Below are 27787 nucleotides of genomic sequence, written 5' to 3'. Positions count from 1 at the left end.
CCTCATTTTCAAAACGAGTCCTGGTGCTCATCCTATGATGTGATCATAAGTTTTCATTCACATGCAAATTAAACTCATTTTCACAAGAATGGTTAAGCACCAGGCCTCATTTTGAAAATGAGGCCAAGGGTAATTCAGAAACGGCCTATTGACACACTCTGTACAGCAAACCGAAGAGACTCAACTGACCTTAAATTATCATTTAATAAGAATAAGCAAATATGATAAACTGACAAGTAACGTATGACATATCTCCTCTCTTCCAAAAAAGCTTTAGTCATCATTTACTAATAGTATCAACAATAATCACAAAGCTCATTTAAGAGACTGTGTCATAACAAGAAAAAAATTCAGTTGAGTGAAATAAAGTCTTAGGGCTGGTTATTTACACAAAGTCTAACCCAAACCACAGTTTCATGCAATCAGTGGGCTTCAGGGATTCTCTATAAAAGGGTTGATTTAATTATTTAAATGTCCTTCCACTGTTTGCTTTCAGTCCTCTTGACACATATCACAAAAATAAACATTCAGATGCAAGGTTCAGTCAAATTGAAGATGGCTCGAAATGCCACTTTATCAATAACAGCTAAACTTTGTTCAAATAACTAGCCCTTAGTTACTTATTTTGAACATGGTGGTACACTCAACCAGTGATTTCCATGAAGAAAATTGCGCCATTATTCAAATCGTTCAACACATTGGCAATGGTGGGCATGATAACCATTCTTTTATGTGCATGCAAATTAGCCCTCAAAACTTTGCTTTTGCATGGAAATGCTATTGTTTGTTTGATAAGCAGTAAAGGCCAGAATGACCAATTTCCATGAATATAAAAGACTGGGGTCTCCTCTATGAAAAAGGTCTACGATTCCCCTTGAAAAATTTTGATAAACTGAGTTAGGATGAGCAGAAAATTTGCCAGTTACTAGATAACTCAGTTATGTATATCTTAGGTTCAGCTATACTTGAATACTTTCCTGAAACAACATCAAACCTGAATTTTGTTCATAATTAGTAACTTGCAGTAAAAAATTGCCCTCATTTGACGAACTGCCTAACAAATTGCATTGAATGAACAACTGCAAGATTATTTCATCTCCTGTTACAGAAGAGGAATAAATAAATCAGGTAGGATAGTGCTTCCAGATAAATTAACCAACTCTACTCTAAAAACTGATTTCGAGAATTAAGTGCTCAACTAAATGATATGTACACATAATTTGAAAATTAAATAATTGCATTAAATATTAATGCAAAGTGTATTCATAAAGGTCACTAAAAAGTCAAGTTGGAACTCCTTAAGATGAATAGCTGGTATAGTTAGACCCCTACTTGTAATTCCAAAACATATCTAGCCTCCTTGTTGAGAGTTTTGGTTTTAGCAACCAACCAGACCCAAAATATATTTTAGTCTTCAATAAAGATCTTTAATTCTTTCTTTTGGGACTCTATAGCCTTGTGACGTTACCTCTAACCTCACACAGCCGAGCAGTTGCAATAAACACGTGAAGGGTCAAGTACACTTTAGTAACCTGTGTTTCTGCTCAGAGTTGTGAATGTTCTGCATTTGAGCTACAATAGTCCATTTAATGGTTGTGCTTGGTTGCCAAGCCTTTGAATGGGAGTAAGGCAAAGGATGACCTTGCTGTGATACAAATGTTCCTGCTTTTTGAATAGAAATCACTTGATCACCCTAAAAAGATACTGGTCTCCATGACAACAAGGTCACCTTCTGCCTCACTCCAAATCAAAGACTTGGTATAAGTACACAACTGTAAAATGACCCATCACATTACTTATATAACCATTTGTCTTTAATTTGCCCTTCATTTCAAGAAATATGTTATGCTGAAATGTCCTCTTTCCTAGGAGCATTCTTTGCAGTGTTTTTCCTGTTTCAAAGACAACTTAGTCTCTTGACCCTTTCACTCCCATCATCCCAATGAAAATTCTCCTTATGGTCTGCTATTCATTTCTTATAAAACTTGTTGTGAGAATTTGGTGTTATATCAATTGATAATCTGTTAGTGAATATTTTTTTGCTATTCTCCTCACTTGTCTGCTTGATTTTGTATTGATACAGTAAGGAGAAATTATGTCTTGGTCGTTTCTGTGAATGAAAGAGTGAATAATGAAACTACTGATTTAAAAGCAATGAATGTTTTCTAGAAAAGAGGATCCTCTTTGTAATGGTTAGTCCTTCCAAGTATTAGGCAGTCTATGTTTATTAGGATAAAGGCTGATAGTTTCGAAAGAAACTGTTTGGGGCTGCGTCGCTGGGAGTAACGAAATAATTTAGATATATCAACAAAGTTGAAATGGTAAATTGGCCTCCGTAACGATTACAAAAGCTGACGTTTCGAGCGTTAGCCCTTCGTTGGAGCGTTAGCCCTTCGTCTTTCGCTCCGATGAAGGGCTAACACTCGAAACATCAGCTTTTGTAATCGTTACAGGCGCCAATTTATCATTTCAACTTTGTTGATATATCCAAATTATTATGTTTATTAGGAGGTGATTACTCACAGGAGGTATGCTTACGAAGGTCTAACAGTTTTACAAGCACAGAAACTGCAGCTTTTATGCTAATACACATTAAAGAAGTTCCTCATTACCTTAGTCAAATCTAATTCATTTGTTTGATAACATTACAGAGAAACACAGAAAACTCTGAACACTAGAAACCTTTCTGGAATATGAACATGTCACAGAAAACAAACCAGCCAGGCTTGAGAAATCTCAAATGCATGTAGCAGTCCTTAAAAGTTTGTGGTTTTTGCATTGTTTGATCTCCTACGTGATTGCTAACAGTAAACATTTCAGAAATGTTTCAGGTGTTTGCAGTTTTTGAGTTCATTGGTAACTATTGAATAAAAATAAAGCATTGAAGTAGTGTCATTTTGTTATGCATATTGCAGACATTGCCAAATTAAAGATGAGCAAGGATTAAGCGGTAACGTAACGTAACATGATTACAAAATGCTGCATAAATTTAACAAGTGAGGTTTTGCAGTGCCGTAGCTAATTAGCCAGTAAGCTGAAATTTCAAGTGAGGCAGATCAAATTATGTGTATGATATCAAACGGTTGTAAGTGTGTAACCTCAGAAGTGCTTGTTGTGCTTTTCCAAGAGATTGCCACCAAAAAAATTCGGCCAGCAATCACCTCTTTTTTGTCTGCCAAATTTTGCTACGGCTGGCACTTAGCAACAACCCTGCTTTTGGAAAGAAAAAACAGGAATACTTATGATCATGATAACATAACCTACACTTCATGTTTCATTGGTATGACAAATGTAGACATCATTATCAAATGCCTATCATTTAACAACCATAATGAGTGATACAAAGATTTTTAAGGTTAAAATATGAGAAACAATGCATCTCTTGAAAGATCTAACAATTTTAAGCTTATTTTGATGCAAATTAGGCATCTGATTGCTGTATTATCCCCCCAACCAACTCACATAAACACACGAAACAACAACGACAAGTGATAATGATGATGGCAATGATGGTAAAGATGATGAAGTAATAGTTAAAATAATATTGACGATGATGACAGAAACAAAAAAAATATATAGCCTCTTATACCTAACCTAGTAAATCTATTTGTTATTAATCATTTTTCATTCATTCATTTGAATGTACACTTCATTTGACCTGAGTGATGAAAATCAGAAAAGAATCATCATCAAGCTAATTTCAAACTTGGCCACTTTTGTCACAAACTGGAATATTCAAGTTTCAAAAATATACTCTCATTCCTGAAAAAGTAGTGTGCATAATTACCTTTTGGATAACCAATTTGCAAAATTACCCTGATCAAAAATATCTAAAATACCAGACTATGCATAAGCATTTTTTTAATTCAATAATAATTATTGATCAAAATTTTGAGTTCTCCTCTTTTTAAGAACAGCACTAGCATACGCAACAGCATACAACAATATACTTTTTTTGCATACAAAAATACATCTGTAGAAAACAAAAAACCTTTTTTTTTTTACATTTTCCCTTTTCCAAAAAGGTAGGTAGCAAAACTTTTAATTTAAAGCCAAAAAAACTCTTTTTTTTTTTTTTATCAAAAATGCACATAAAAAATAACAAGTAAAGAACTCTTGAAGCACTATAAAATTAATAATTACTTATTAGAAAATAAATTTGAAGCTTGTAAAGAGTAAAAAAAAATTGTCAAGAAGTATGAAGAAATATGCTGTTCCCTTTTTAAGATAAACATTGCCCGCATCGATATAATTATGCTGCAATTGCAAATGCCATTAATAGCTAAACAACATGCTCAGGACATTTACAGGCTGATTTTCAAGTGAATGAGAGTAATGATGGACTGGAACCTAATGTTTGTGCCACTCTCTCAACCAATCAGGTGTGTGACTAAAACCCAACTGTGACATGAACACTCATGTTGCTGTATGCATGAGGATGCTTCTGACTTTAACTGCCTTACATCTCATTGGCAGTTGAGACTAGTCTGGTTTTAGTTTTAAGTGACTCCATCAGCTGGCACCCTATGTGTGATTCTGTCAAAACTAATAAATCTAAGATATCAATGTGATTTCATTAAGCGCTGCCATTCCCCTTCAGCAGAAGTCTAGAAACTGCTAGCTTTATCTAAAAGCAAGGGGCTAAGAGAAAAGGCAACACTTCCTCAAACCATTGCAACATCGCTTCCCTGGCCGGTGAGAAGGGGAAGAAGGACATCCATGGCATCATGTCTCCCAAGTTGTTCCAAATAACAGTACAGTTTAAAAACTGTAGCATCTTCTCTCACCTGCCAATCCTCAAGAAGTTTTTGGGTGGCTTCTGTCGGGGTCAGCTTCAGATTACCAATAAAAGTGTAATCATAGCCCATTAGTCCAGCCAAATTCTTGTAGTTTTTGCCATTTTCTGGATTTAGCAACCGTGCCAACTGTTCAGTGATGGTAGCCGAGGTTGTATTGAATTTCATCCCATTCTCTGATGTAAAAATAACAATAATTAAATTTTAAAAAAAAACTGACAAAGAAAGTATGTGTATCAGAAAACTCCTTGCCCAAAGTATGTAATAATTCACAAAAAAGGTCCATCCATCAAGTAATGTCAAGAACTCCCAAGTTACAATTTAACTTTGTTGCTCCCTAACATCACTGTGCACATTCCTTGCAATCTAAGAGAAGTAGTACTTCAAATTAACGGCTTGCTCCCAGTTGGCTTGTTAGCTCAATTGGTAGAGTGCTGCACTAGTATCGCAGAGGTCAGTGGTTCGAATCCCGTACAGGCCTGATTTTTTTCAGGTCCGATTTTCGCTATTGCTTAAATAGCGTTATCTACTGCGAGGATCGTGCATCATACGTAGAAGTAGTACCGATAGCAGTACTTTATTTAGACACATTTCACCAGTGAGCCTGGGGCTCATTTAAATGTGAACATGTACGCTAAAATTAAAATGTAAAATACAAATATGTGATCTATTTGATAAATTAAAAAACAAAAAATAGACTATAAAGCTTTGAACTAGACTATAAAAATTTTAAATATGTTTAGGTTTCCAGGGGCTGGCAAAAGTATGTTTATTGTACCTTTAAGAACTCTTGTTTCTGATCTTCCTGATGCTGAAATCACAGAAACTGCAAGAAGAAGGCAGTGTAGGTAAATAATTGCTTCTCTCAACACTGCTCATAAACACTAGAAGTCAGACTCTGTCAGAACTTAAATACTGAAATCCATAATGCAGCAAAGTTACTAATAATAATCATTAAATCACAAACCTTTTCGAATCACTCCATCTTCTGGTTTGTTTGGTAATGGTATCTTAGCCATACGGAGCAAACTAAGCAAACTCATTCCACTCCGTTTTATCGAAATAATCAAAACACCACACAACAATGATACAAGAACAAGGTAGACAAGGCAGACTAAGAAGATCCATGACATGTCATCACTGAACGTGTTTTGGGGGCATCTGAAGTCTGGTGCTTCGTTAGTATGGTCAACTGATGATAACAGAAAACAATCAAATTAGTAAACATTTCCATAATTAGGGTGATGCTGTGAGCTACAGGATTAGCAAGGCACACTGCACCAGCAGTACAGCTTTTCAACTGAACCTATTTCCTTGAATAAGCAGCCAGGAGCTTTTTTTAAGATTTAGGCTAAAAGAAGAGAAGCTTAAAGGAAGGATGGTGCTTAATCAGGGGGGGGGGGTGTGCTCAACCAAAGGACAAAAGTTAAAAGAACAGATAATGCACATAATAGAACACTGCTAAAACATGGAGATAGAAATGACTGGATTGGAAAAGAAACTCTTTTCCTGTACTTTAGCCTCTAAGAGTGACTAACATCTAATTTCTGCTTACAATGTGACCCCTGAATCAAACACTTGAATTCTTAAGAATAATGAAAATGATCAACTAAAGAAACTCTTGATTAATAAGCAAATTCTCCTTGTCAGCATGTTAGGAAATGTATGAGAACAATATTGAGAATATGCGTACTGATGTTAGGAAGTAAAGGGTAAAATGGTTTAAATATAGTGGCAACAGTGGTTTTCATTTTTTCACTAGTAAACAAGAGCCACTGTCAGAAAATATCGAGAATCTGCCGACCATTGCAAAATTTCCTAGTTCATATTATTTTTCCTAAAAGACCCTTTAGCTGAACCTCTTTCAAAAACTTTCTGCTTTCTTCAAAAAAATTGAAAAGTTCAAAATACACCTACAGCTGTAGAAGGCCACTGTCCCCCCCTTTAAAGCAATGAAAAATTATGCAACTTGGTTCTTAAGAAAGTGAGGGAGAAGTGGTGTTGACTCAAAGGGAGGGGGGGATTGCTTGTTTGACATTAGGCCCAGGGGATTGTTGCCCCTCCAGGAGAGGGCAGTTAGCGGAGTGTGGCTGCTTTGGTATTCCAAACCATTGTTTAAAAGAACACCTTATTTCTTCAAGTAAGCATCCATGCTCTTATGAGCACTCTGCCCTTAGTAATCATCCACTTTTAAAGTGCTCATACACACAACAATTGTCCCTCCTTTATGCTGAAATTTTAAGCAAATGCCAGGGCACTTATTCAAGGAAATGCCATTTTATATTCTTTAGTTAACTGTGAAAGAATATCAATAGCATTATAACAGATTCTGTGAACTGAAACATGCTATACTCCATTTTTTTTAAAAGTTATTTTGAAAACTTTAAGGGTACCTTTCTTAGGGGCAGATCCTCCTTGGAAATGACTTTGCATCGTTGTTTGTATGAAAGGTTGTTGAGTTAATGTAAGAGGTCTTTCTGAAGGTGGTGGCATACATACAGGATTTCCACATTGGGTGTCTGCCCATGACACACACTCACTTTCTGTCACTTGTCCTTCTTTGCAATAACTGCACTGAACACACACTGATTTATTATCAGCATGCAAATACGTCCCCTGAAACCAAATGTTTATTTATCTAAAATGAACTCAACAATGGAAAAAAAAGATACTACCCTAAAGAATGTTAATGCTTTTACTCCCTGGAGTGAAGGGAGGGGATTTCTGCAATGATACAATATTAAGCAGGACAACCATGAAGAAAAGAAAAATACTACAGAACCCCACTAACTTGACCTCCCAAGGGAAACCAAGAATGGTTTGAGTTATCAGGATTGGAGTTAAGTTTCAATTATCCTGTTAATAATTAACAACGATCTGAATTCAGGGCATCTGATAGAATGCAATGGTGCAATTTCACACAATTGACCTCATATCGCATCCAATCAAACAATTCATGAAAAATCGCATAATTTGCAAAGAATTGTAAAAATTCCACAAGGTGAATGATAAATTAACTCTTTATCTCTAGTTAAAAATTCCCTTATTTGAATGTTGTTTCAACTGGATTTACCTTTGAAAAATTCTGAGAACATTCCCAGAACAGTGATATTGTAAATACAATCAAAGTCCAAGGCATTTCTGGCATGTGGTACTAGTTTTAAGATTATTTACATAGAAACTCACTTTAAATCTAAATATGTAGCCTTTGTAACGTGGACGCCATGTTGGACGTGCATGGCCAAAGTCTGGGTTGGGTAAGCCAACTAAGACCTTGGCCACTCGTAAAATAAGATGTCCTGGTTGAAGTTCAAATGACAAAAACAGTTTTGAGTGCAAAATAATTTCTGTTTTCCAAAGAGTAAAAAAGATGTTTTTTGTCTTAAAAACCTAATAAAACAAGCTTAAAATAGCTAAAAAAAAAAAACACACACAATTTGCATAAAAAATTGCATAATCACTGATATTCGTTGCACAATTTGCTGAAAAATTGCACAATTTACAATTTTTTTATTGCACCCTATCAGATGGCCTGTGAATTGACATCAAACAGATTTTTGGAAAGAAGGATCAACTCAAACTGAGATATTTTCTTTAGTAACTGGGAGAAATGTTTGGGGGATGACAGAAAGAAGTGCTAAGGAGGGGTAAGGAGTGGAATACAACTGAAGTTTGAGACAAAGTTGAGCTCATAACTAAACTACCTCTCAGAGATAACCCAACACTAAAATAACTTCTAACCAAACAACATTGACATTTGAAGTGATTTTAAGAATAACATCTGAAGAGACTTAAGATGCAAAAATCAGACTTCCCTTGTATTTGAAAAGGCAATTCAAGATGCTATTGGAAAGAGAATGTTTCACAGTCAATCAGAAGTCATTCCCAGTTTGTTATCTGTACAGCTTGTGAAGACAGGCAATGATGAGAAAAACAAAAAAAAAGGTTAAAAAAAAAAGGTAATTTAGGAAGGGGCCTGTTTTTCAAAAGTTCTCCTGACTTAGCTGGCTCAAAGACATAATTCTAAATCTGGATCCAGGAATTTCAATGACTTTTTCAATAAGCAACTACCAAAGGCGTAAAAGGTGCCTGTGCTCCAAAAAGCGGAGGATGGTGGAGAGTAAGGCGAAACCCAAACACACAGAATATACTCATTGTCTTAAAAGAAAACTGTGAGAGATCTTACAGGTGACCATTGGTAGCCAGCTTAGAATTTCAAAACTACTAGTATTTTTTATTAGTCTTTTCTAGAATAAAACCATGGCAAACAAAGATTGGCATTTTAGAACCACTGAAAATCAAGACCTTTGAAAAACAAGCCCTAGATTGGGAACAAGAATTAAAACTCTACCATACCTTTGGACAGGTCTCACAGGAAGCGTCCTGTGACTCTTGGCAGAGGGAGATAAGCCTCTCTCCTTCACGGCAAGTAGTGCAATCCAGACATCTGAGGATTTTGGGATTCCAATATTTGCCTGGTCTGCACCCACCATCACCAGTAGTTCTGGTGACCAATTCTCCAATGACCTGTTAAAGATAACATTATATTAAACTTCTCTTTCACAAGTAGATACACTGACTATAAAACATTCAGCGTTAGATTTGTACATCCTGAAGTATTGGTTATAAAAAAAACTCATATCTTGTTGCTTAAGGAAAACCTATCTGCAGTATAAGTGAAACCGGTCTCTAAATACTCAGTAAACACCAATATTGAGATGTTTTTATAATCAAATGATTGAAGATTTGCTCATTTTTAACACTCTCTCCAAATAAATTAAAATATAAAATAACTTATAAGAAAGTAAACATAAAAAACTATAATTCCTCAGAAAGACCTTTCAAATGACATATTCTCTATCATGCAATGCATGTTTGTACATGTGGTCCGTGATCATGAATACAATTTGTTTTGCTGAGTATATTACCAAGTTAACCATGCTAAAAAGTGTTCATTGACCTTGAAAACCTTCACTGAACCAGTTTAAGGTAAAATCAAAATGACTAGGAGTTTGCTAGGCAAATCAGGATTCTGTTTAATTGATGGTTACTTTAGGCGTGCTAACTTTCTGAATAAAAGCTCAGAGTTTCAAGATATTTTAATTTCCTGTTGACATTTAGTTTGGTCATTTGTTGTCAAAATATTATGAAAATTTGATTCAATAGAAATTTCTCTAACCATCACTTCGCAGCCTCTAACAATACTAGTTGGTGGAATAAGTAGGAAAATGATTTTATCTCATGAATATTTCTTTACCACAGAATGAAACATTTTTATGTCACCTTGACAAAGAACCGTTACAGCTACCACAAAATAAATGCATGAAAACGGTCAGATATATGCATAATGATTAGGGGGGCAAATTCAATCAAAGAACGGAAGGTCAGTAAGGCTTCGACGACTTTGCAAGAGTTTTGGATTCCAGTTTCGAGTTACTGTTTACCCAAATATCTTCTGTTGGGAAACAGAGTTTGAAAGATGCACCCCTACTTCAACGACAGGTGTGGAGTATTGGGCAAAGAAATTTTTAAAATTCCACTCGGATTAACAATAATGTAAGCAACTACAAGGAAATATTCCGCTTATGTAAACAAAAATATTACTCGTCTATGACAGATCGTTGTACAATTTCCGATGATGCGATTTCAAGTAAAAAGTCAACAAATTTCGCACCCAAGAAAGCAACAGAAATCGTCGACCACGAGCTGTGAACTGTATTGCTGTGAATTAAATTTACAACATTTCAATTAAGGTGAAAAGCGGTTTATAAATTTCAGTTTCAAGAGTTGCTAGACTTAAAATCCAAAACAACGCTACTCCATATGAAGAGAAGTATATTACACAGCTGTTTGTGTAATATAACATTGAACAACTTTGTTTCATCAGATTATTGCGTATCGCCATCGTACAGCTCATTAAATTGCGCGTAGGACAGGCCAGAGCATGTACTCAATTATAATTGCTGATCCCGAAGCGGTCAAAAGAGCACTTGAAAGGAACGTGCTTTCTTCAGCATAAATTTTATGATGCGATATGCACATTCCAACAGCGTCTCAAAAGCTTCCGAAATGCACAAAAAGATAACATTATTCAACATAACTGGTCCAGAAAACAAAAACATTTTACGAATAAGATCGGCGTTCCTAAGCTGGTGGGTGTGCAAAGCTGAGTTGATCACAAGTGGCCATGTGAGAACTTCGCAACACGTACGGTCAATCTGCACTCAAACTATGCAAACTTCACAATACAGCAAAAAATGACAAAATCATGCATTTGAAACACAACAGAGAAGTCTACTTACCAGGAGAATGTTGAGAAACACGTACAATTTCATAGCTATCACATCTTCGAAGGCCGTGAGAACTAGAAAGAAAGAATCTAGGGAGAACCCTGAGAATATTGATGATGTAAATCCGTTGTAACGTGTGTTATGATTGGTGTTTGATTTCACCCACCAATAAAAACGCACGTTATATCAGAGCAAGCCCAGGCTTGCCTAAATTAGTGCCTATTTGTCGTCATTAGTGCTAATTTATCGCGATTCCACCCAAAGATGAAAGTTTTCGTGAAATAATTTTTTGCTAAATTGTGCCCTTTCCTTCATTAGAAGGAGACGGGAGGAGCATGAAAAGGATCCGGAGGCAATTAGAGGCAATTTCAAGATTTTGAAATCAGAGAAAACTGACTGTTTGACATTATAAAAATGTTTTTTAATTCGTGAACTCGAACCAAAACCGAACGAACAGTGACTTGATCCGCGCCAAGCTATTTGCATATTATTCTGACTGTTCTCTACACATTTCCTAAGGTGCTGACAAGGAGTATTTGCAGTAAACAACTTTTATTGGCATATTGAAAACAAAACCTCATTAAAATTAACTTTCAACACACTTTAAAACACGCCTACTGCAAAACTAGTTTCGCTTACAGACCTCTTCAGTTGTATGCGATGTTTCGTTTCGTTTCGTTAGAAATTTCAAATCTCAGACCACGTCATATAACGTTGCACGAGCATATAACGTTGCATGAGCATTAACTTGGTATCTAGTTGCACAACAACGACGCTTAAGTAAAACTGATAAAACAACCATACCAAAGTAGACAAACAAAGAAAAACAAACTTGAAAACTTACAAAAAATCAACAAAAAAAACAAAAACAAAAACAAAAAAGATGAAAAAAACACCTATAACAATAAAATCAATATTCCACAATAATTACACTAACAACACATAACAATGATAACAATAGACAGACAATTAAATTAATTAATTACAACAGACTAGAACTCAGTTTCACTGTGCAATAGTCACATGATGAAATGTTCGTAGCCTCATTCACAATTGTGTGACAACAGCCCTAGGGATCTTGAAATAATTCCACCCGCTCTTCGTGTTTATCAGTTGATCTTGTTGAACCTTATTGATCTGAACGAAACGAAACATCACATACAACTGAAGAGGTCTGTGGACGAAACAAGTTTTGTAGTAGGCATGTTTTAAAGTGCATTGAAAGTTAATTTTAATGAGGCTTTGTTTTCAATATGATAATGAATGATACTTTCTTAGCTTCGACAATCAAAATTTTGCAAAAACTTTTATTGGTAATCATGTCTTTTATTTTTGTGACCTTTATGTGTGACCCAGGGCTCATACTGTAAGTAGAAATTAGATGGTAGTAACTCTTGATGGTCAAAGGGTAACTTTTTCCCCCTCAATCAGTCATTGTCATTTCCCCCTCAGTCAGTCAATATGTACACATAACGGACTGCTGTATATTTTGCCACTCCATTTAATACATTAAAACTTTAATTAAATCAATAACTACTAAATCAAGGGTACTTTTGTTAGTATTTAGTTGGGAAATTTTATGTGACTGACAACCAGGGAATATTCTACAGACAATTAAACAATAGCCAACTTTTGGTCCCTGAGAATTTATATAAACAATATCTAAACAAAAGCCTCCACTTGCTGCAAAAATATGGAGAGATATTTGTCCATGAACTTTATCTGGTCTAAAACGCCAACAGTTTTCTGAGAGTGAGGCTAACAAAAACAAAGAGTAACAAGGAACAGAAAATTTCCAATGATAAATTTCACACCAAATAGGGGCTACTGTGTTAATTACTCTTTAAATATTTTTGCAATGCACTGGAACAATGTTTACAAACAGCTTACTGTTTGCTCTGCATTATGTTTTTTTTCTCTTTATGAACAACCAAACTCTCTTTTATCTTGAACAGAATTTATCATATTGGACATAAGGTTTGAAAATTGGGGAATATCATTGGAGTATATCACCTGGTATTCCCCAGTTGGCTGGGGCATATTCCATCACATGGTGCTTTAAGACCAAAAAAAATCAAATGATTAAGAATATGATTATATATAAAATTTTAGCTCTTGTTATGTACCCCTATACCAAGAACATAAGTGCACTACTTTACCCTTTTTTACTGCCAAGATCTCATCAGTAATTCTTCTTACAATTCTTATTATGATAGTTTGGATAATTTGGTATCAGATCAACGAATAATTCCATAATTGAAATTGTTCTTTATCCACATCACTTGTCTGCTTGATATTGTACGTTGTGATATTGTGAGGTATATGTAGAACTTATCATTCATGATAATTTCTCATCAAAAATTGTGCAATTTTGAGCCTTGGAGATTGAAATACAATTTGCATATCCCTACATTGATTTTTGTGAGAGTTCCTTAATTAATTTATAAAATGAAATAAATGTGACCCAAATCATGCCAGTACTTAGCATATGACTTAGGTGATATGATTCTGTCCAAAAAGAGACCAATAAAATAAAATACTTCCTTTTAACAATAATAATTTGATTAAACCAATAAATAACTTCAAGACTATCAGCATGAGCCAACAAGCAAAGTATCATTGGTAACAGCATCAAGTATCAGTTATACACTGATCAATTCAAGAATTCAACACCCCACCCCCCCCCCCCAGGCAACCCATGGTTGGCTGGGGTGGAGAATGGAAAGTCACAGTTCCTGGATTTTTACACAGAAGAACTGAGTGGGGCATTTGAACACAATTTTTGCCACTGGAGGGCAGGATTTTGAACAAACCAATCTTCAAAAGTTCAAATGCTCAGGCAGTTACCCAGGTGGGGAAGTTGAAGCTCTGAATTGATCAACTCATTATCTTAAAATATTTTATCCCTAATATCTTAAATCAACACAATACCAAGCTATCTGGCAGCTAAAGACAATAACTGCTGCCACTTTCATTGCACCAATCCCAATATCTGATCAACTGTCATGATCAATCTGTGACAGAAGGAAATAATTTAGTCCTGTGTGGTAATATTTCACACCTCCAACCCTTTGAAGTCAGTTTAATTGAGAATTCAAAGTTTTTTCCCCTAAACTGACATTCATTTACAATTTCTATTTGTAAATCTTAGCAAATTTCATGACAAAAAATTTTCATGAACAACTTAGACTGTGCTTGCCTTTTCATTCATGTGCTGCGTAGACCTGTGTCATGCATTCTTTGCCATCATGCCTCTGCCATTTTCCCAAAAAAGCACCCCTTTTTCTAAATTAGGGCAATATATGGAAGTTGTCTTTTGAGCCCTTCCCAATGAGAATGCACTATTTCACACTTAAATGTCTTCCAGGTGAAGAACTGTTCTTGAATTTATACCAGCTTGTGTCAGACTGACCTCAAAGTTATTAAAAACCTGTCTTGGCACCTCATTGGTGAAGAACTGGCAAGGAGGAAGTTTATCTTTACTAAATGACTGAGCAAAGGCCAGCACTGTGCCAAGTGTCTCCGTGTTTCTAAACCATCTTTCATGACGTGATCCGTCTAATAATTTTATTGCTAGATGAATTCTTCCCAGTTCTGAATCATCTGGTTCATTGGGAAGTGAATAATTCAATGAAAGAGTAGCTGTCTTTTGTAGCAATTTATCATTGCAATCATCAAATGTCTTTTCCAGCACAAGTTGTGAGTAGTTTGAGTCCGACTCCACATTCTGTCCTGAACCAATCGAAGGAAGTGGTTTGTACTTTGAAAATGATGATTGTGAATTTGGAGGCCATGGAAAAGATGCTTGCTCTCCAACAATCCGAAAGTTCTCTCTTAAAGCTACATTCTCTTTTCTTACTCCAGATCTGGGGCGTAATCGTCCTTTGGCTGACTTGGGTCGGCCTTCTAATTTTTCTGAAAAAGTCTTTGAAGGAGGTCGTGGAACAAATGGCCCATTAGTTATTGAAAAGTCGTGTTCATGTGAAATACCCAGATCCTCTGAAGTATGACGACGTAACAAACTACCTTTGACATGAGGTTGACCTTGTATCATATGTGCTCTATGTTGGGCTGCCTGTGTCTTATCATTTGTATATGCAGGTAAGGGACTGTCTACAGATCTGCTACTGGGAGGTCTGTTGCCAGTACGGGATTGAGGCCGGCTCCCATACTTCCCTAAAAAAAATTGAAAAACAAAAAGTTCCAGCTACTACATGCACTTTCCATTATGCATTGCCATGGAACAAGATCTGATTGTTAATTCTCCCCTTGAGACAACTTTAGAATACCTGGCCACTTTGGTGCACCTCATTTATATGCACTGGGAGGCTTTGCAGAACAAGGCATAACACAGTATAGGCTTACTCAATGACACGTAAATGAGTGACCCTGTATTCAGCAGTTTAGTCCTCTTCTCTAGCTGCTAGACATTTCCTTGTAAATTAGTTACAAGAATTTGGCATAAAATCGAGATAACAACTTCTACCTGTAACTTTGAGTATTCATACGACATGTTTGCTTGATAATGAACGGATAACAGAGGGAGAAGTTGCATGTTGATCACTTTTGAGAGTTACAGGGTTAACAATTCTGATTGTTTTGGAGCAAACAATTTTAATCAAAGTAACATGCACTTTATTTCAAAAAGAAACAACAACAACAACAAAAAAATTGAATATTAGCTACGTATTTTAGAGGAAAATAACAAAATGCATTGACTTAATCTCACACAAAAGCGTGTCTTAAATTTCCTCTGGTGTCTGCAGCATTAAGAGTACGCTCATCGCCTTTTCTTGTATATTTTCCCTCTACAGTATTTGCACAAATCTGAAATTCGAGCCGACATCTTACGACGACTGAAAATATACATGTATTAATGGTCATGATAGCATTATTTTATGGCAGTATCTGACTAAATTTCTTGTTGAATTTCTTGATTTGTTCATCAGTGCTAAACTAGCCTTTTGTAAATAATCCCAACTGTTAGATTTCCGTGATCACTTTCTAGAAAATATTTCACAATCTTTTTTTACCTTCGCTGAAACGTCTCACTTCAGAGGGCACTGGTATTTTAGCCATCGCTGCGTCACGAATTGTCTTTCGAATTTACGCAGCGGGATTGCTGTATGAGCGCCATCTTGTTAATAAACTTTGCTAAGCAACTTCCGAACATTCCCGAAGGACTATCGACAGAAATCGCTTGTTTGCGTTTGACACAGACTCTTGATTGAACTAAGCGGTAAATATGTTTTTGTTGGTTTATAGCTTGACTATATTCTTTAATCAGTACCAAACAACATAACCAAGCTGAATTTTCATGGAAAATTGCATCCGTAATTACTCGGAAATTACATGATCGAGAGTCGATCTTGAATCGATCCAGCAGAATCCAACAGAGTGCTCGTTTCCAATCTCCTCACGCACCGGAAGCAAGTTTCTGACCTAATTATTACATGCGAACTCCGTTCGGAGAGTCGGCAGCTCTAAACTTTCCTCGATTCTTTAACTGAAGGTCACATTTTATTTAACAATGGCCGATGAAGACTGGGCGGCCGAAGTAGACGAACAGGAGCGTGAAATCTCTGGTCAGGTAAGCTGCTCTTGCACGCGGTCAAGCTTCATCTCTGAGACACGTGTGAGAAAAATCGAATCGGTGTACGGAGATCTACGGCCTTCAAGCATGTGCTGTCACGTTTTATGACATTTTCTGTGAGCCGTGATCTGATCTAAATCAGGGAAATATGTGAAGTGTCAAGGGCCAAGTAATTGTGGGTAACCCTTTCCTTGGTAGTCTTTTTCTTCTCTTATTTCTTGGCAAATTATGACAGTATGTAGCCAGTTGTCAGCTATGTACAGACTGCAAAGCAAATTTTGCTTTCCGGAAAAAAGAGAGCTGCATTTATTTGCGGAAGTAACTGAACTCGTATTCTTGTAAAATTAGTTTGTGTCTCACGAACTTAAGACATAAATAATTATGATGAACTTACTGCCTTGTTAAAAAGGTAAGCAAAGGTCTCCCACACGGAAGGGTGCGTGTGTGTTTGTGTGTTTGTGTGTGTGTGTAGAGGCACTTGGTTCACCTAATAAACTTGAATTGCTTTACAAAAGTATGACCTATGCAATAGTATGACAGAGACATTACTTTGTTATCTAACTCTTCATTATTTTTGGAAATTTTCCAGCCTGCCAAGTAATACGTTTGTGGCTGTACCCGAGTTATAAAAATTATTCTTCACAATATTTGAGTGGATCAGCCATATTTTCTGTTCATAGAGCATAAGGAGATTGTGTGATATTTTATAAAGAAAAGACACACTTTTTTTAAGACTGCTTTTATTTTTCTCTGTTTACTTGCAGGTCAATAAATTAAAAATTGACCCTAATAATCCTGTACCAGTCGCCACACCTTCTGAACAAAAACCAGCTGCTGCACCTCAAGATGATGATGGTATAATTCACTCTATAATGCGTTAATCAATTTGAAACTTCAACATTCCCCCCATCCTACCCTGGCATTTGAAGTTTTGAAGATTGCTTTGTTCAAATTCCTATCCCAGGGACAAATACCATGTTCAAATGTCCCAACCCAGAGCCAGATATGATTGTCAATTTTTTTGTAAAAGGCAAAATCAGCAACCATGACTTTCTACTCATTGACCAAGCATTAAAACCTTGACCTTGTAGACCTTTTCTTTGAGCCATTTTCTTATGAAAGGGAACTATTTCCTTAAATACCTTCATTTAAAAAAAAATAACACTTGTTTTCTGCAGGAAATACAGGACAATTTCTGCAGGAAATACAAGGTTCAAATTCCCCACACCCCATGCACAAACTATGGTTAAATGCTTGAGGATTGCCTATGGAAGGGGTGTGGAAGCTTTGCATTGATCAGTGTTTCACCTCCACATTATCTCTACATAATTCTTTGATCCCAGTGTAAATTTTATTAAATTTTGGTGTGAGGTATCGCTGAGTATTTTTATGATTTGTGCTGTATTTTGAGAAGCCTGCAAGGCGAGTCAAAATAGATGCAACAAGTTAAAATAATCAGCAATACTTCACACCAAAAACATCTAATAAATTTTTTTATTATGACTGCTTTATACTATATCAATTTCTGTCAAGGGGGAAAATCAAAGCTAATGAAAAAGCCTTTTGTGACTTGTCGTGTGTAACACTTGTGTCAGATTACAGCTCAAAAGAACCAACTTTCTAAATAACTTTACAAGATGACCATTAGTTCCACAACCTCCTTCAAAGGCTTCTTTGCAAAAAAATTTAAGGTCCCCCCAAGTTGGCCAAAGGATTACCCCCCCCCCCCCCCAGATCTGGAGTAAGAGAGAGAATATAGCTTCAAGAGAGAAGTAATGGTATTGGGTTCATGGAGGGCAAGCATCTTCTCCACCACCTCAAAATTCAAAAGATTGTACTTGATTCATGCATTATTTGAAATGTAGTACACATATGATGCACAAATAATTTGTTGTAACATTTTCAAAGAGGTAATTTAGTTATTTTAAAAGGAGAAATTCCCTCTGTCGTGTTTCATTGGATACTCTCATCATCAGCAGATATAATGATAATATGAAGCATGTTTGCAACATTGAATTGGATTACATGAGTTTACTAGCTGTTCTAATATTTATATTTGTATGGGAGGTACAATGGCCTCGTGGTTAGTGCGCTCAACCCAGGACCAAGTGACCTGGGTTTGAGCCCTGGTCTAGGGACATTGTGTTGTGTTCTTGGGCAAGACACTTTACTCACACAGTGCCTCTCTTCACCCAGGAGAATTACATGGGTACTGGCAAATTTAATGCTGGGGATGACCCAGTGATAGACTAGCATTCCATCTAAGGGGCAGTAGAAAGTAGAAATACTCCTAATCACTCCATGCAATGGAAACTGCATTTAAGTGCTGGCCACTTGGCTTGAAAACAGACTTTGCCTTACTTTACCTCTAATATTTATGTAACAGAAACACCAGAGGCTGCTGCAGATGCTTCCCTTTTAATCAAAGTTCTGAGGAGTAAACTGGTCCAGAATAAGAATGAAGTCGAAGTGCAGAGGAATGATCCAAACTCTCCGCTACATTCAGTCAAATCATTTGAGGAGTTACCTCTGTATGTATGCCTTCATGTTATCGCTTAATTTGAATTTTGGAGAAAACTTAATCTGGTGTAGCCACAGGGTTCCTACAGGTCCTGGAAAACCTGGAAAGTCCTAGAATTTTATTTTGACATTTTCTAGGACAGGAAAGTCACCGAAAAAGACTGCAGGTCCTGGAAAGTCTTGGAAGTTGGTTCAACTCGTGCAATAAAGTTTTCTTAAATTACCTTAGGCCATAAGGAGAATTGATTTGAATTCTTGAGATGAAAGGGTTTAAGGTGAAATTTAAGAGTCCCAGAAAAATCTGTCCGAGTCTGGAAAAGTCCTGGAAATTTGTCTTTTAAAAAGGGTGCAATCCCTGTAGACATATATCTTTTGTTTCTTTGCAAAACTCAGAAAGGGTAAAAACTAGGGACAATTTTGGGAAAACATTGCATTATGTGGGGTGTGTGAACTAAACCATAAACTGCAACATTGTAGTTTTGAGATTTGTTTGCAAGCCCTGAGTGTTGTTATGATTGGTCAGTGGGGAATGGCATTGTTTGAATCACATGAAAAAGAGTTACCCCTTTTTGAGTTTCCTAGTAAGATATAGGTGCCCCCTTTGGCAATCAATATTCATAGTCTTGAAGTTTAGTTTTAAATACCCTAACTATATTTTATCAATAATGTCAATTTTGTCATTTTTTCTGGACATATTGAATTTCAGTGGTTGTTAAAGAAGCTTTCTTTCTGAATACTCTCTAGTAGTATTTTTAGTTCTTTTAATTCTGTTAGCCTGAGGGTAGAAAACAGCTCTAGATGTTCTGAAAAATGGTTTCCTTTAGGTCTGAACAACTGCTCAAAGGAGTTTACGCTATGGGCTTCAATAAACCGTCCAAAATTCAAGAAACAGCTTTACCCATGCTCTTAGCAGACCCGTAAGTGTGATTAAAACAATTTTTGAAATAGTGTTAACTTGTGACATGTCACAGTGTGCTTGTTTCTTGTTAGTGGCATATCAAAAAGGCATTTGAAAAAAAATTGATACGTGTGTGTAGAATGACACATGGGCATGTGTGGATATGGAATTTCTCTTTAAGTGTTCAACTCTATATATCATGAGCAAGTGCTACAAGTGCATACGATATGGAGTTAAACATGAGAAGATAAATTTTCTATCTACAAGCAGCCATATATTATTTTGTTATTTTAACACCACAAGCAAGAAAAGTTTGACTTGATCAATAATGAATGCTTTGCCTTTCATTCATCAAGCTGACAGGTCTGACCTGGTGTCATCAGCTTACTGGGGGTATCAAATACACACAAAAAGTTCATTTTAATCTTACCCATCTACAGTTACAGCTATTCTTCAGGGCTGGTTAGCCATGTGAAACACAGCAGTTTATATGATAGCACAAATTTATACACACCCTGTTCAAATTATTCCTGATTGTACTTGTTAAGTCTGCTTGCAAGAGGGCAGGGTCAGATCTTCATTCTTGATTCAATCAAGACTGAAGAGCTTACCCTGCTCTCTGTGGCATAAAACACTCTGGAATCTCGGGTTAACTTCATGAAGAAAGACTCTGGGAGAGTTAACCTTTAACCCTGAGGAGACCTGACCATAATTGTTTACACCTCTGGACTGCAAACCGAAGAAGGCCAGTTAATCCTGAAGAATCAAAGCATTTATTACCCATAAAGAGTTTCAAGACTTCCTTGATCAGATAAGCAACTCATAACTTTTACATCTCAGGTCTCTTATCAACCTTCATGCATTTATTTATTGCTACAACTTTTGTTTACTCATATAGATAATTATGATGACTGCAGGATTATGTATGAATACTTTAGGGAGAAGTCACATGCTAATCACTGTGGGGGGGGTGAAGGGCTGTTGGGTGACTTGCTCGGTAACACAACTAAATAATACCAACTGTGGCTCAAAAATGGGCATTTCAAACTGCTTTGAATAATAAGAAGAACAGTAATTGACCACTCCCCCATTGGGGATTTTCATGGTCAATATAAACAAATTATGAATAAACATTGTAAGTAGTCATAGGGCAGGTTATTTAAATGAAGTCTAGCCATTGTTTAATAAAAACTGCATTCTAAACTGTAATGAATTTAGCTGAGTCTTGTATTTGAACGTTTATTTTTGCGAACAATGTCACGAGGACCAAAAGCTAGCATTGGAGGGACATCTATTTAAAGAAACCAACCCTCTTATAGATAGAATATTAGGCCCACTGCCTGGGTAAAACTACAGTTGGGGTTAGACCTTGTGTAAATAACCACCCCATAGAGTGAAAATATCCCAACTGGTTGGAGTCAGACCAGTTAGCTTTGTATAAAGGGCAGACAAAGAGTTGAACTTGGGACAATGGAGAACAAATTCAGTGCACAGTTAAGTAGAACGCTTGGGGCCTGGACTACCAGATTACAAGTTCAATACTCAGACCAATCAGTCACACTGCCTCCTTAAAGTTTTTAAACCTGTCACAGTAGTGTACTGCAAGGGCTTGATGATTGCTTTGCATTGTTTCTCCAATTTTCTTAGGCCAAGTAACATGATAGCTCAGTCACAATCAGGAACTGGAAAAACTGCTGCCTTTGTGTTGACCATGCTAAGCAGAGTTGATGCCACAAAGAACCATCCACAGGTAGACAACCACACATTTCTATCGTACCATGCAGTGTGCGTGTCTTATTAGGGCGAGGTGATGTTGGACTGGCCCTCTCCTTCCTTTTGACTGTCAATCACCCCCTTAGTATAAATGTCTTTCTCTCTCCAGCATTCCACTGCTTTTAATAATAGGGCAGCTATAATTTTCTCCAAGAAAATATTTAACACTAATTTTAACAGGCAGATTCATTATTTCGTATTCTAGTTCTTGAGCTTCTAGTTTTCACAACTTTATATGGTCTTAAAAGACCATTATGGTCTTAAAAGAGCATTATACTTAGAGCATGCCCCCCTGGAGCATGCTCTAAGAACATGTCCCTGGACCATGCCAGAGGGGTGTGCTACCAAGCAACATGCCATGCTTGCTACACAAGTATAATTTGATTCAGTTGCCATTTTCTACTGACAACTCTGTTAAAGGATAGTTTTACTGTGCAATAGGCTGGTAAAGATTGTGTGCACCTTAGTGGATAGTTTGATATAATATAGCATGTGCAAATATTTTGTGAGTTATGTAGTAGGGGAGCAAAATGTCTGCTTATATTATATGTTAATAGATCGAATATGGGATTTGTCTTCCATTATTATTTTATTTTCTAGTTGTCAAAACTTCATGTTGTCTTATCTGAGCATCGTGCCTATTGCATAAGGTGTGCCTGAAAGCAGAAAATAACATAAAAGATCTTGATTACCAAGAAAAAAAAGACTATTGTGGTCTTAAAAGTTTGTTGCAGAAAAAAATGTCTAAAAATTGGAAAATAAATAGAAGATTGTGCAGGTCGATGCTGTTGATATTTTTGCCCTGTTTTACAATGTACTTTAATTCCATAGCATATTTTGCTCATTCCATTGCCCTTATATGGTAAAATGACCTACTAGTGGAATAATGATTCACATTATTTCCTTGTTTGTTTGTTTTTCAGGTGGTGTGTTTATCACCAACATATGAGCTGGCATTACAAACAGGCCAAGTTGCTGAAAAGATGAAACAGTTTTGTCCAGAGATCAAAATTGGTTATGCAGTAAGAGGAGAAAGGGGTGAGAAATGATGCAAAACACTGTTCATGGCTGAGAAATACTGTTTTATTGAGTTCTCAGGTTTGAAATTTTCAGTAAAAATTCTAAAATCTTAGGACAAAAGCAACATTGGCAAAGCAAATTCTTACCATACCCCTAGTATACACTCAAACTTCCTTCAGTTGCTTACTTGAACAAGATCTGATTTCCCTTGAGTTTGACCCCATTTTTCTACTTATTTTTAATATTGGCTTGAGCTTGGACAACTCAAACTCGCTGTCAACTTGAACTTATTTTACTCTCCCTTGGTTCAAGTTTACCTTCAAACCTAGAACTCTGGGAAAATATTATCAGTCAATGATTCCCAAAATGTCAGAACATAGTTGATTGACATGTCCTTTTATTGATTGTGATTGATAAGAACATTTCTGCTAAACTACCCAAACAAAAAATGCATCTTAAAAAGCTTCTTTGAGACAAACTCAATGTACAGAAATGATTGCTTATTTTGCAAGAATGGTAAAAACATTCCCTATTAATTATTAACAGGGTAATTGAAATTCAACACCAATGGTACTAACTTAAAGCATTTTTCCCTCTCTCTTGTGGGGTTTTACTTTTAATGTGAAAAGAACAGCACTTTCTTCACTTCATTGTAGTAATGGAACTATCCTTTTATTTTCAGTATCTAGAAGCCAAAAAGTAACAGATCACATAATATTCGGAACACCGGGCACCTTACTTGACTGGATTTTAAGACACAAAGTCTTGCAACCTGAGAAAATCAAGATGTTTGTGTTAGATGAAGCTGATGTCATGATAGCTTTACAGGGACACCAGGACCAGTCAATTAGAATACACAAGTGAGTTGAAAGCTTTCCACTTGAGTTGAATAAGCATGTCGAGTCTGCAGAATAAATTGACTTGTGAAGCTGCCAGAACTTATCATAGTTGCTGTAACTTGAAGTAACTTTTACCCTTTACTTCCCAGAAGTGATTAACAGATAACTTCTCTATAATATCCCAACATTATCCAGCAAAAAAAGGTAATGAGAATTCTCAAACTTATCAGGTAGAAGTTGATATCATGATGTAACACCAAATTCTCCGAACTAATTTACAAGGAAATGTGTAGCAGCTGGAGGGGAAAATTAAAAATCAGATCTTGGGAGTTTTGTAGGTTCCAAATGAACATTTCATGATTTTAACATGATGCAACTCTTAGTTGTTACCAGGCTGAGCGAGTGATCTTGTTCGGCCATGTGATTGATGAATTTTGTTCTGAAGATTGTGAATGTGAATCATTTTCATCCTATTGATTTCGATGAACATTTATCGGTTATTTTGAGAAGAAACCCTCATATTGTTTGTAAGTGTTCAACATTTCGATTTATTTGAGCTTTGTATACTTTCATTTTGCTTTATTTTGCTTTGTGCTTGCAAGTTTCGAGTGCATAATTCTACTTTCAGAAACATATTTGTATGCTGTTTATTTGATGAACCTGGATTAAAAGACTCTGAAATTAACCGATAAATTCAGTGGTAAAAGTTTAAGGTTTATTATTGTTACCCCCTCTGGAATGATGGCTCGTTCAGCATTCAATCAGGTTTCCTTAACAGTTGGGAGATGTAGTGGCTGCTGGACTTTTGGGTCGAGAGGTGTGAGATTTTGCTTGATTAAGGAATTAAGTGATATTCCTTTATTTCCAAGGAATTTACCTAAAGATTGTCAAATGCTGCTTTTTTCTGCTACATATGATGATGAGGTTATGAAGTTTGCAGAGTCTGTTGTACCCAATCCACTGGTAATTCGACTTCGTCGTGAAGAGGAGAGCTTGGACAACATTAAACAGTACTATGTGGTGTGTCGCAGCCAGGAGGAGAAGTTCCAGGCCCTTTCAAACATGTATGGAGTGGTTTCGATAGGACAGTGTATTGTGTTCTGTCAGGTAAGTATGGTTAACACTGCCAGATCTTATCCTCTCTTCTAGAACTGTGTTTACCAATCAATGACTCTGTATTATTAAAGGCAACAAGTTTCCATCCCTCCCTGTGTGACCTAAAATGGGTACCACTGTATTTGCTGCTCAGTAGGTTATGGCTTTTGTTGACAGTGTGCACAGTTGAGCTATTTTATATTAATCAGTTTGCTGCCCTTCTGGACCAAAAGCCTTGGATGGAGTTTGAACTTTCGCAAAGCACAGTGTACATGTGGAAACTGTGATTCCAGGCCTTGACGTGTTGTCGGATTATATTGTATTAGATGCATTTCCATGATGTTGATATTCTCAACTCACACACTTTTTGTGCGAAACAGGGTAGCAAATACAATAGATTTTGTCTAGAGACAGGGAAAGGGTCTGGAGGCCTTGAGGCATGTTATCCTTGAAATTCCAAGGGTATCCAGGGGCAGGTTCTTTGCCTGAGTTTGAGTTCAGGTTTGAAGTGTGCCACTCAGGCTGCACTTGATAAATTTTTACATTACTCCCTTGACCCCTTAGATTGACTGGCATCTAATTTCTCCTTACAAAATCACTCAGGAGTCAAACATTAAAATATTTAACATTACGGGTATGCAGATGTCATTAAGATAGTTTGCAGCATGTCATTAAGATAGTTCTTTTTATCTCAAAGGGCTGGACACTAACTTTTCAACTTACTAGCCAAGTGGGGGCTAGTGACATCTTAGATGTTATGACAATTTCAGTTTGTTTACTTGCCAAACTGGCTTGTGGAAATAAACAACCACTAGCCAAAACTGAATTTCTACTAGTCTGTGGCTAGTGGGCTACCGTTAGTGTCAAGCCGTGGTCTCAATTGCATGGAGTATTTATGGTATGTAGCAGAGAGTGTGTGGTGAACAGTGTGGAAAATATACGTACTGAGGTAGAGTGTAAAGAGTTAACCCTCAAACCCCAGAGAGTGAATAGTATCCTACAATATCACCCCTGAATCACACATTAAGGTCAACGAAATAAAAAAAATAACCTCCAACTAAACAAGTTCTTGATTCTTAAATGAATTCTCCTTGTTGGCAACTTAGGAAATGACTAGAGAACAGTATGGAGAATGTGCACACCGATATTAGGGTGTGAAGGGTTTTAAAAGAGATTTTGTTGTTTCAGACCCGCAAGGCAGCCTCATGGCTGTCACAGAAAATGAGCCTGGATGGACATGCAGTGGCACTGCTATCCGGTGAGATAACGGTGGAGCAGAGGATTGCAGTTTTGAACAGATTCCGTGATGGCAAAGAAAAGTTACTTATTACAACAAATGTCTGTGCAAGAGGCATAGATGTTGAGCAGGTACAGAACTACATGTAGCTCATGTATGCAAGACACTTAAACTGGTAGTGGGTGTGGTAGAGGGGGTCCTGTCTTTCTGTTATGAAGCACAGGTCTTTTTTACGTTTATCACTATTTAGGTGTTAGGCTACAGATGACTCGTTTACCATTCAGGTAATTCAGTGAATGTAAGAATAGTAAATAGTTGTCATCGTCCCCCTCCCAAAAAAAATCAACTTCCTACATCCCAGTCAGGAGTACTTTTCAGCTCAGGGGAGGTCGTAGGGTGCTCTGAGTCCCTGTCCAGAAAAATTAATGATTTGTAAGAGATACAACCTAGTGTGTTCCCAAACATCAGTAAGATTCTTGTGGAGGACTAACAGATAATCTTCATTTGTACTCACATTCACATTTATACTTGCTCTAAGCAAAAAAGTTACAAAATTGAAAGAAATTATTAGAAAAAAATTGGAGTAACCATGGGGGCTAGCAGAGCCAGGCAGCTGACTCCTGGAAAACCTTCCCCCTGCCTGGAAATCAACACCATCAACACCCTAATGCAGAGAAATTAATTTGTAAGAGTAAAGGAAAGGTTAGCACTGGCCAGTACAATTGCAGGGGGCAGGGCAGTCTGTGGGGTGGGGTGGGTCAGCCAAAAGCTGGTGCCACCAATGCATGTGGTTTATTCTTGCATGAAATTGAGGGAAAGAGGCACCTTTCTTGTAAGCTGTCAGTTGAATGATAATGAATAAAGGCTGATAGTTTCTAAAGAAACTGTTTGGCGCTGCGTCGGTGGGGGTAACAAAATAATTTGAATATATCAACAAAGTTGAAATGGTAAATTGGCCACCGTTACGGTTATAAAAGCTGACATTTCGATCGTTAGCCCTTCGTCGGACGAAGGGCTAACACTCGCAACGTCAGCTTTTATAACCGTAACGGTGGCCAATTTACCATTTCAACTTTGTTGATATATTCAAATTATTTAGTTGAATGATAAGATTTGCATTTTTTTGCAGGTGACAGTTGTGGTTAACTATGACATGCCAGTTGAGCCCACAGGCAAACCAGATTTTGAAACATACCTACACAGGATTGGTCGGACAGGCAGGTTTGGCAAGAGTGGCATTGCAGTGAATTTTATTGATGGTCGGCGCTCTATGGCAACCATGAAAAAAATCGAGGAACATTTTGGAAGAAAAATAACACTTCTTGAGACCGATGATGTGGATGCATTGGAAAAACTTGCGTAACAGGAAATTACAAAAGACTTGTTAGTTTTCAGAGGCACTTGAAAAATTCTCCATCAAAAGATACTTTGCCCCTTTGGTAGGCGTAGTCTTCAGTTTGGTTTGTTCATATTTCGAACCCAATAAATTTCAAGGTTTGTTTGCTCTCTTAGCCAATCAAATCACAAGATTTACACTTGTGGTTACTAGTGTTTTGATTGGCTCAGAACCTTGGTAAACCAAAAGATAAGTGTTGTTGCTTCTTAGCCCTTCAACTTCCAGAAGCAATTAACACATAACTTCTCCCTATAATATCCACACATTATCCAGCAAACAGGTAAAGAGAAAACTCAAACTAACCAAATTCGTAGAACCAATTTACCAGAA

At 36.7% G+C, this 27787-nt stretch overlaps 3 protein-coding genes across 3 annotated transcripts in view; 1 reads left to right on the top strand and 2 right to left on the bottom strand.

Moving 5' to 3' along the window:
• Positions 1-185: 185 nt before the first annotated feature.
• Positions 186-11248, bottom strand: LOC111332422 (tumor necrosis factor receptor superfamily member 16). The gene is made up of 6 exons (XM_022937751.2): positions 11099-11248; positions 9153-9323; positions 7190-7412; positions 5764-5988; positions 5575-5622; positions 186-4972 (listed from the first exon to the last, which is right to left on the bottom strand). The coding sequence occupies exons 1-6, from the start codon at positions 11129-11131 to the stop codon at positions 4665-4667; spliced, it is 1008 nt and encodes a 335-aa protein (XP_022793486.2). The 5' UTR covers positions 11132-11248; the 3' UTR covers positions 186-4664.
• Positions 11249-12571: 1323 nt separating this feature from the next.
• LOC111332423 (uncharacterized) lies at positions 12572-16429 on the bottom strand. The gene is made up of 2 exons (XM_022937752.2): positions 16120-16429; positions 12572-15262 (listed from the first exon to the last, which is right to left on the bottom strand). The coding sequence occupies exons 1-2, from the start codon at positions 16163-16165 to the stop codon at positions 14439-14441; spliced, it is 870 nt and encodes a 289-aa protein (XP_022793487.1). The 5' UTR covers positions 16166-16429; the 3' UTR covers positions 12572-14438.
• An 82-nt stretch (positions 16430-16511) lies between these two features.
• The window catches only part of LOC111332424 (ATP-dependent RNA helicase DDX19A), an 11882-nt gene continuing 606 nt past the window's right edge, over positions 16512-27787 (top strand). Inside the window, exons 1-10 of the mRNA XM_022937753.2 lie at positions 16512-16676; positions 17444-17534; positions 19066-19210; positions 20024-20116; positions 21745-21847; positions 22794-22908; positions 23573-23750; positions 24599-24836; positions 26013-26192; positions 27191-27787. The exon at positions 27191-27787 is cut by the window's right edge and continues 606 nt beyond it. Coding sequence (XP_022793488.1) covers positions 16617-16676; positions 17444-17534; positions 19066-19210; positions 20024-20116; positions 21745-21847; positions 22794-22908; positions 23573-23750; positions 24599-24836; positions 26013-26192; positions 27191-27424 — 1437 coding nt within the window. The 5' untranslated portion in view covers positions 16512-16616 and the 3' untranslated portion in view covers positions 27425-27787. The remainder of the gene's footprint in view (positions 16677-17443; positions 17535-19065; positions 19211-20023; positions 20117-21744; positions 21848-22793; positions 22909-23572; positions 23751-24598; positions 24837-26012; positions 26193-27190) is intronic.

Source organism: Stylophora pistillata, chromosome 8 (assembly GCF_964205215.1).
Source record: "Stylophora pistillata chromosome 8, jaStyPist1.2, whole genome shotgun sequence".
In the NCBI taxonomy this organism is placed as follows: Eukaryota; Metazoa; Cnidaria; class Anthozoa; order Scleractinia; family Pocilloporidae; genus Stylophora; species Stylophora pistillata.
This window is presented reverse-complemented; position numbering and strand designations above follow the sequence as displayed.

What these genes read in the sequence shown, in the direction of transcription:
- LOC111332422 (XM_022937751.2), bottom strand. Translation starts at nt 11,131, where the DNA reads ATGAAATTGTACGTGTTTCTCAACATTCTCCTG. An exon ending in TGTTTCTCAACATTCTCCTG is followed by an intron (nt 9,324 to 11,098) that starts GTAAGTAGACTT and finishes TATCTTTAACAG; the next exon opens with GTCATTGGAGAATTGGTCAC. An exon ending in AGATGGAGTGATTCGAAAAG is followed by an intron (nt 5,623 to 5,763) that starts GTTTGTGATTTA and finishes TTCTTCTTGCAG; the next exon opens with TTTCTGTGATTTCAGCATCA.
- LOC111332423 (XM_022937752.2), bottom strand. Translation starts at nt 16,165, where the DNA reads ATGGCTAAAATACCAGTGCCCTCTGAAGTGAGACGTTTCAGCGAAG. An exon ending in AGTGAGACGTTTCAGCGAAG is followed by an intron (nt 15,263 to 16,119) that starts GTAAAAAAAGAT and finishes AATTTTTTTTAG; the next exon opens with GGAAGTATGGGAGCCGGCCT.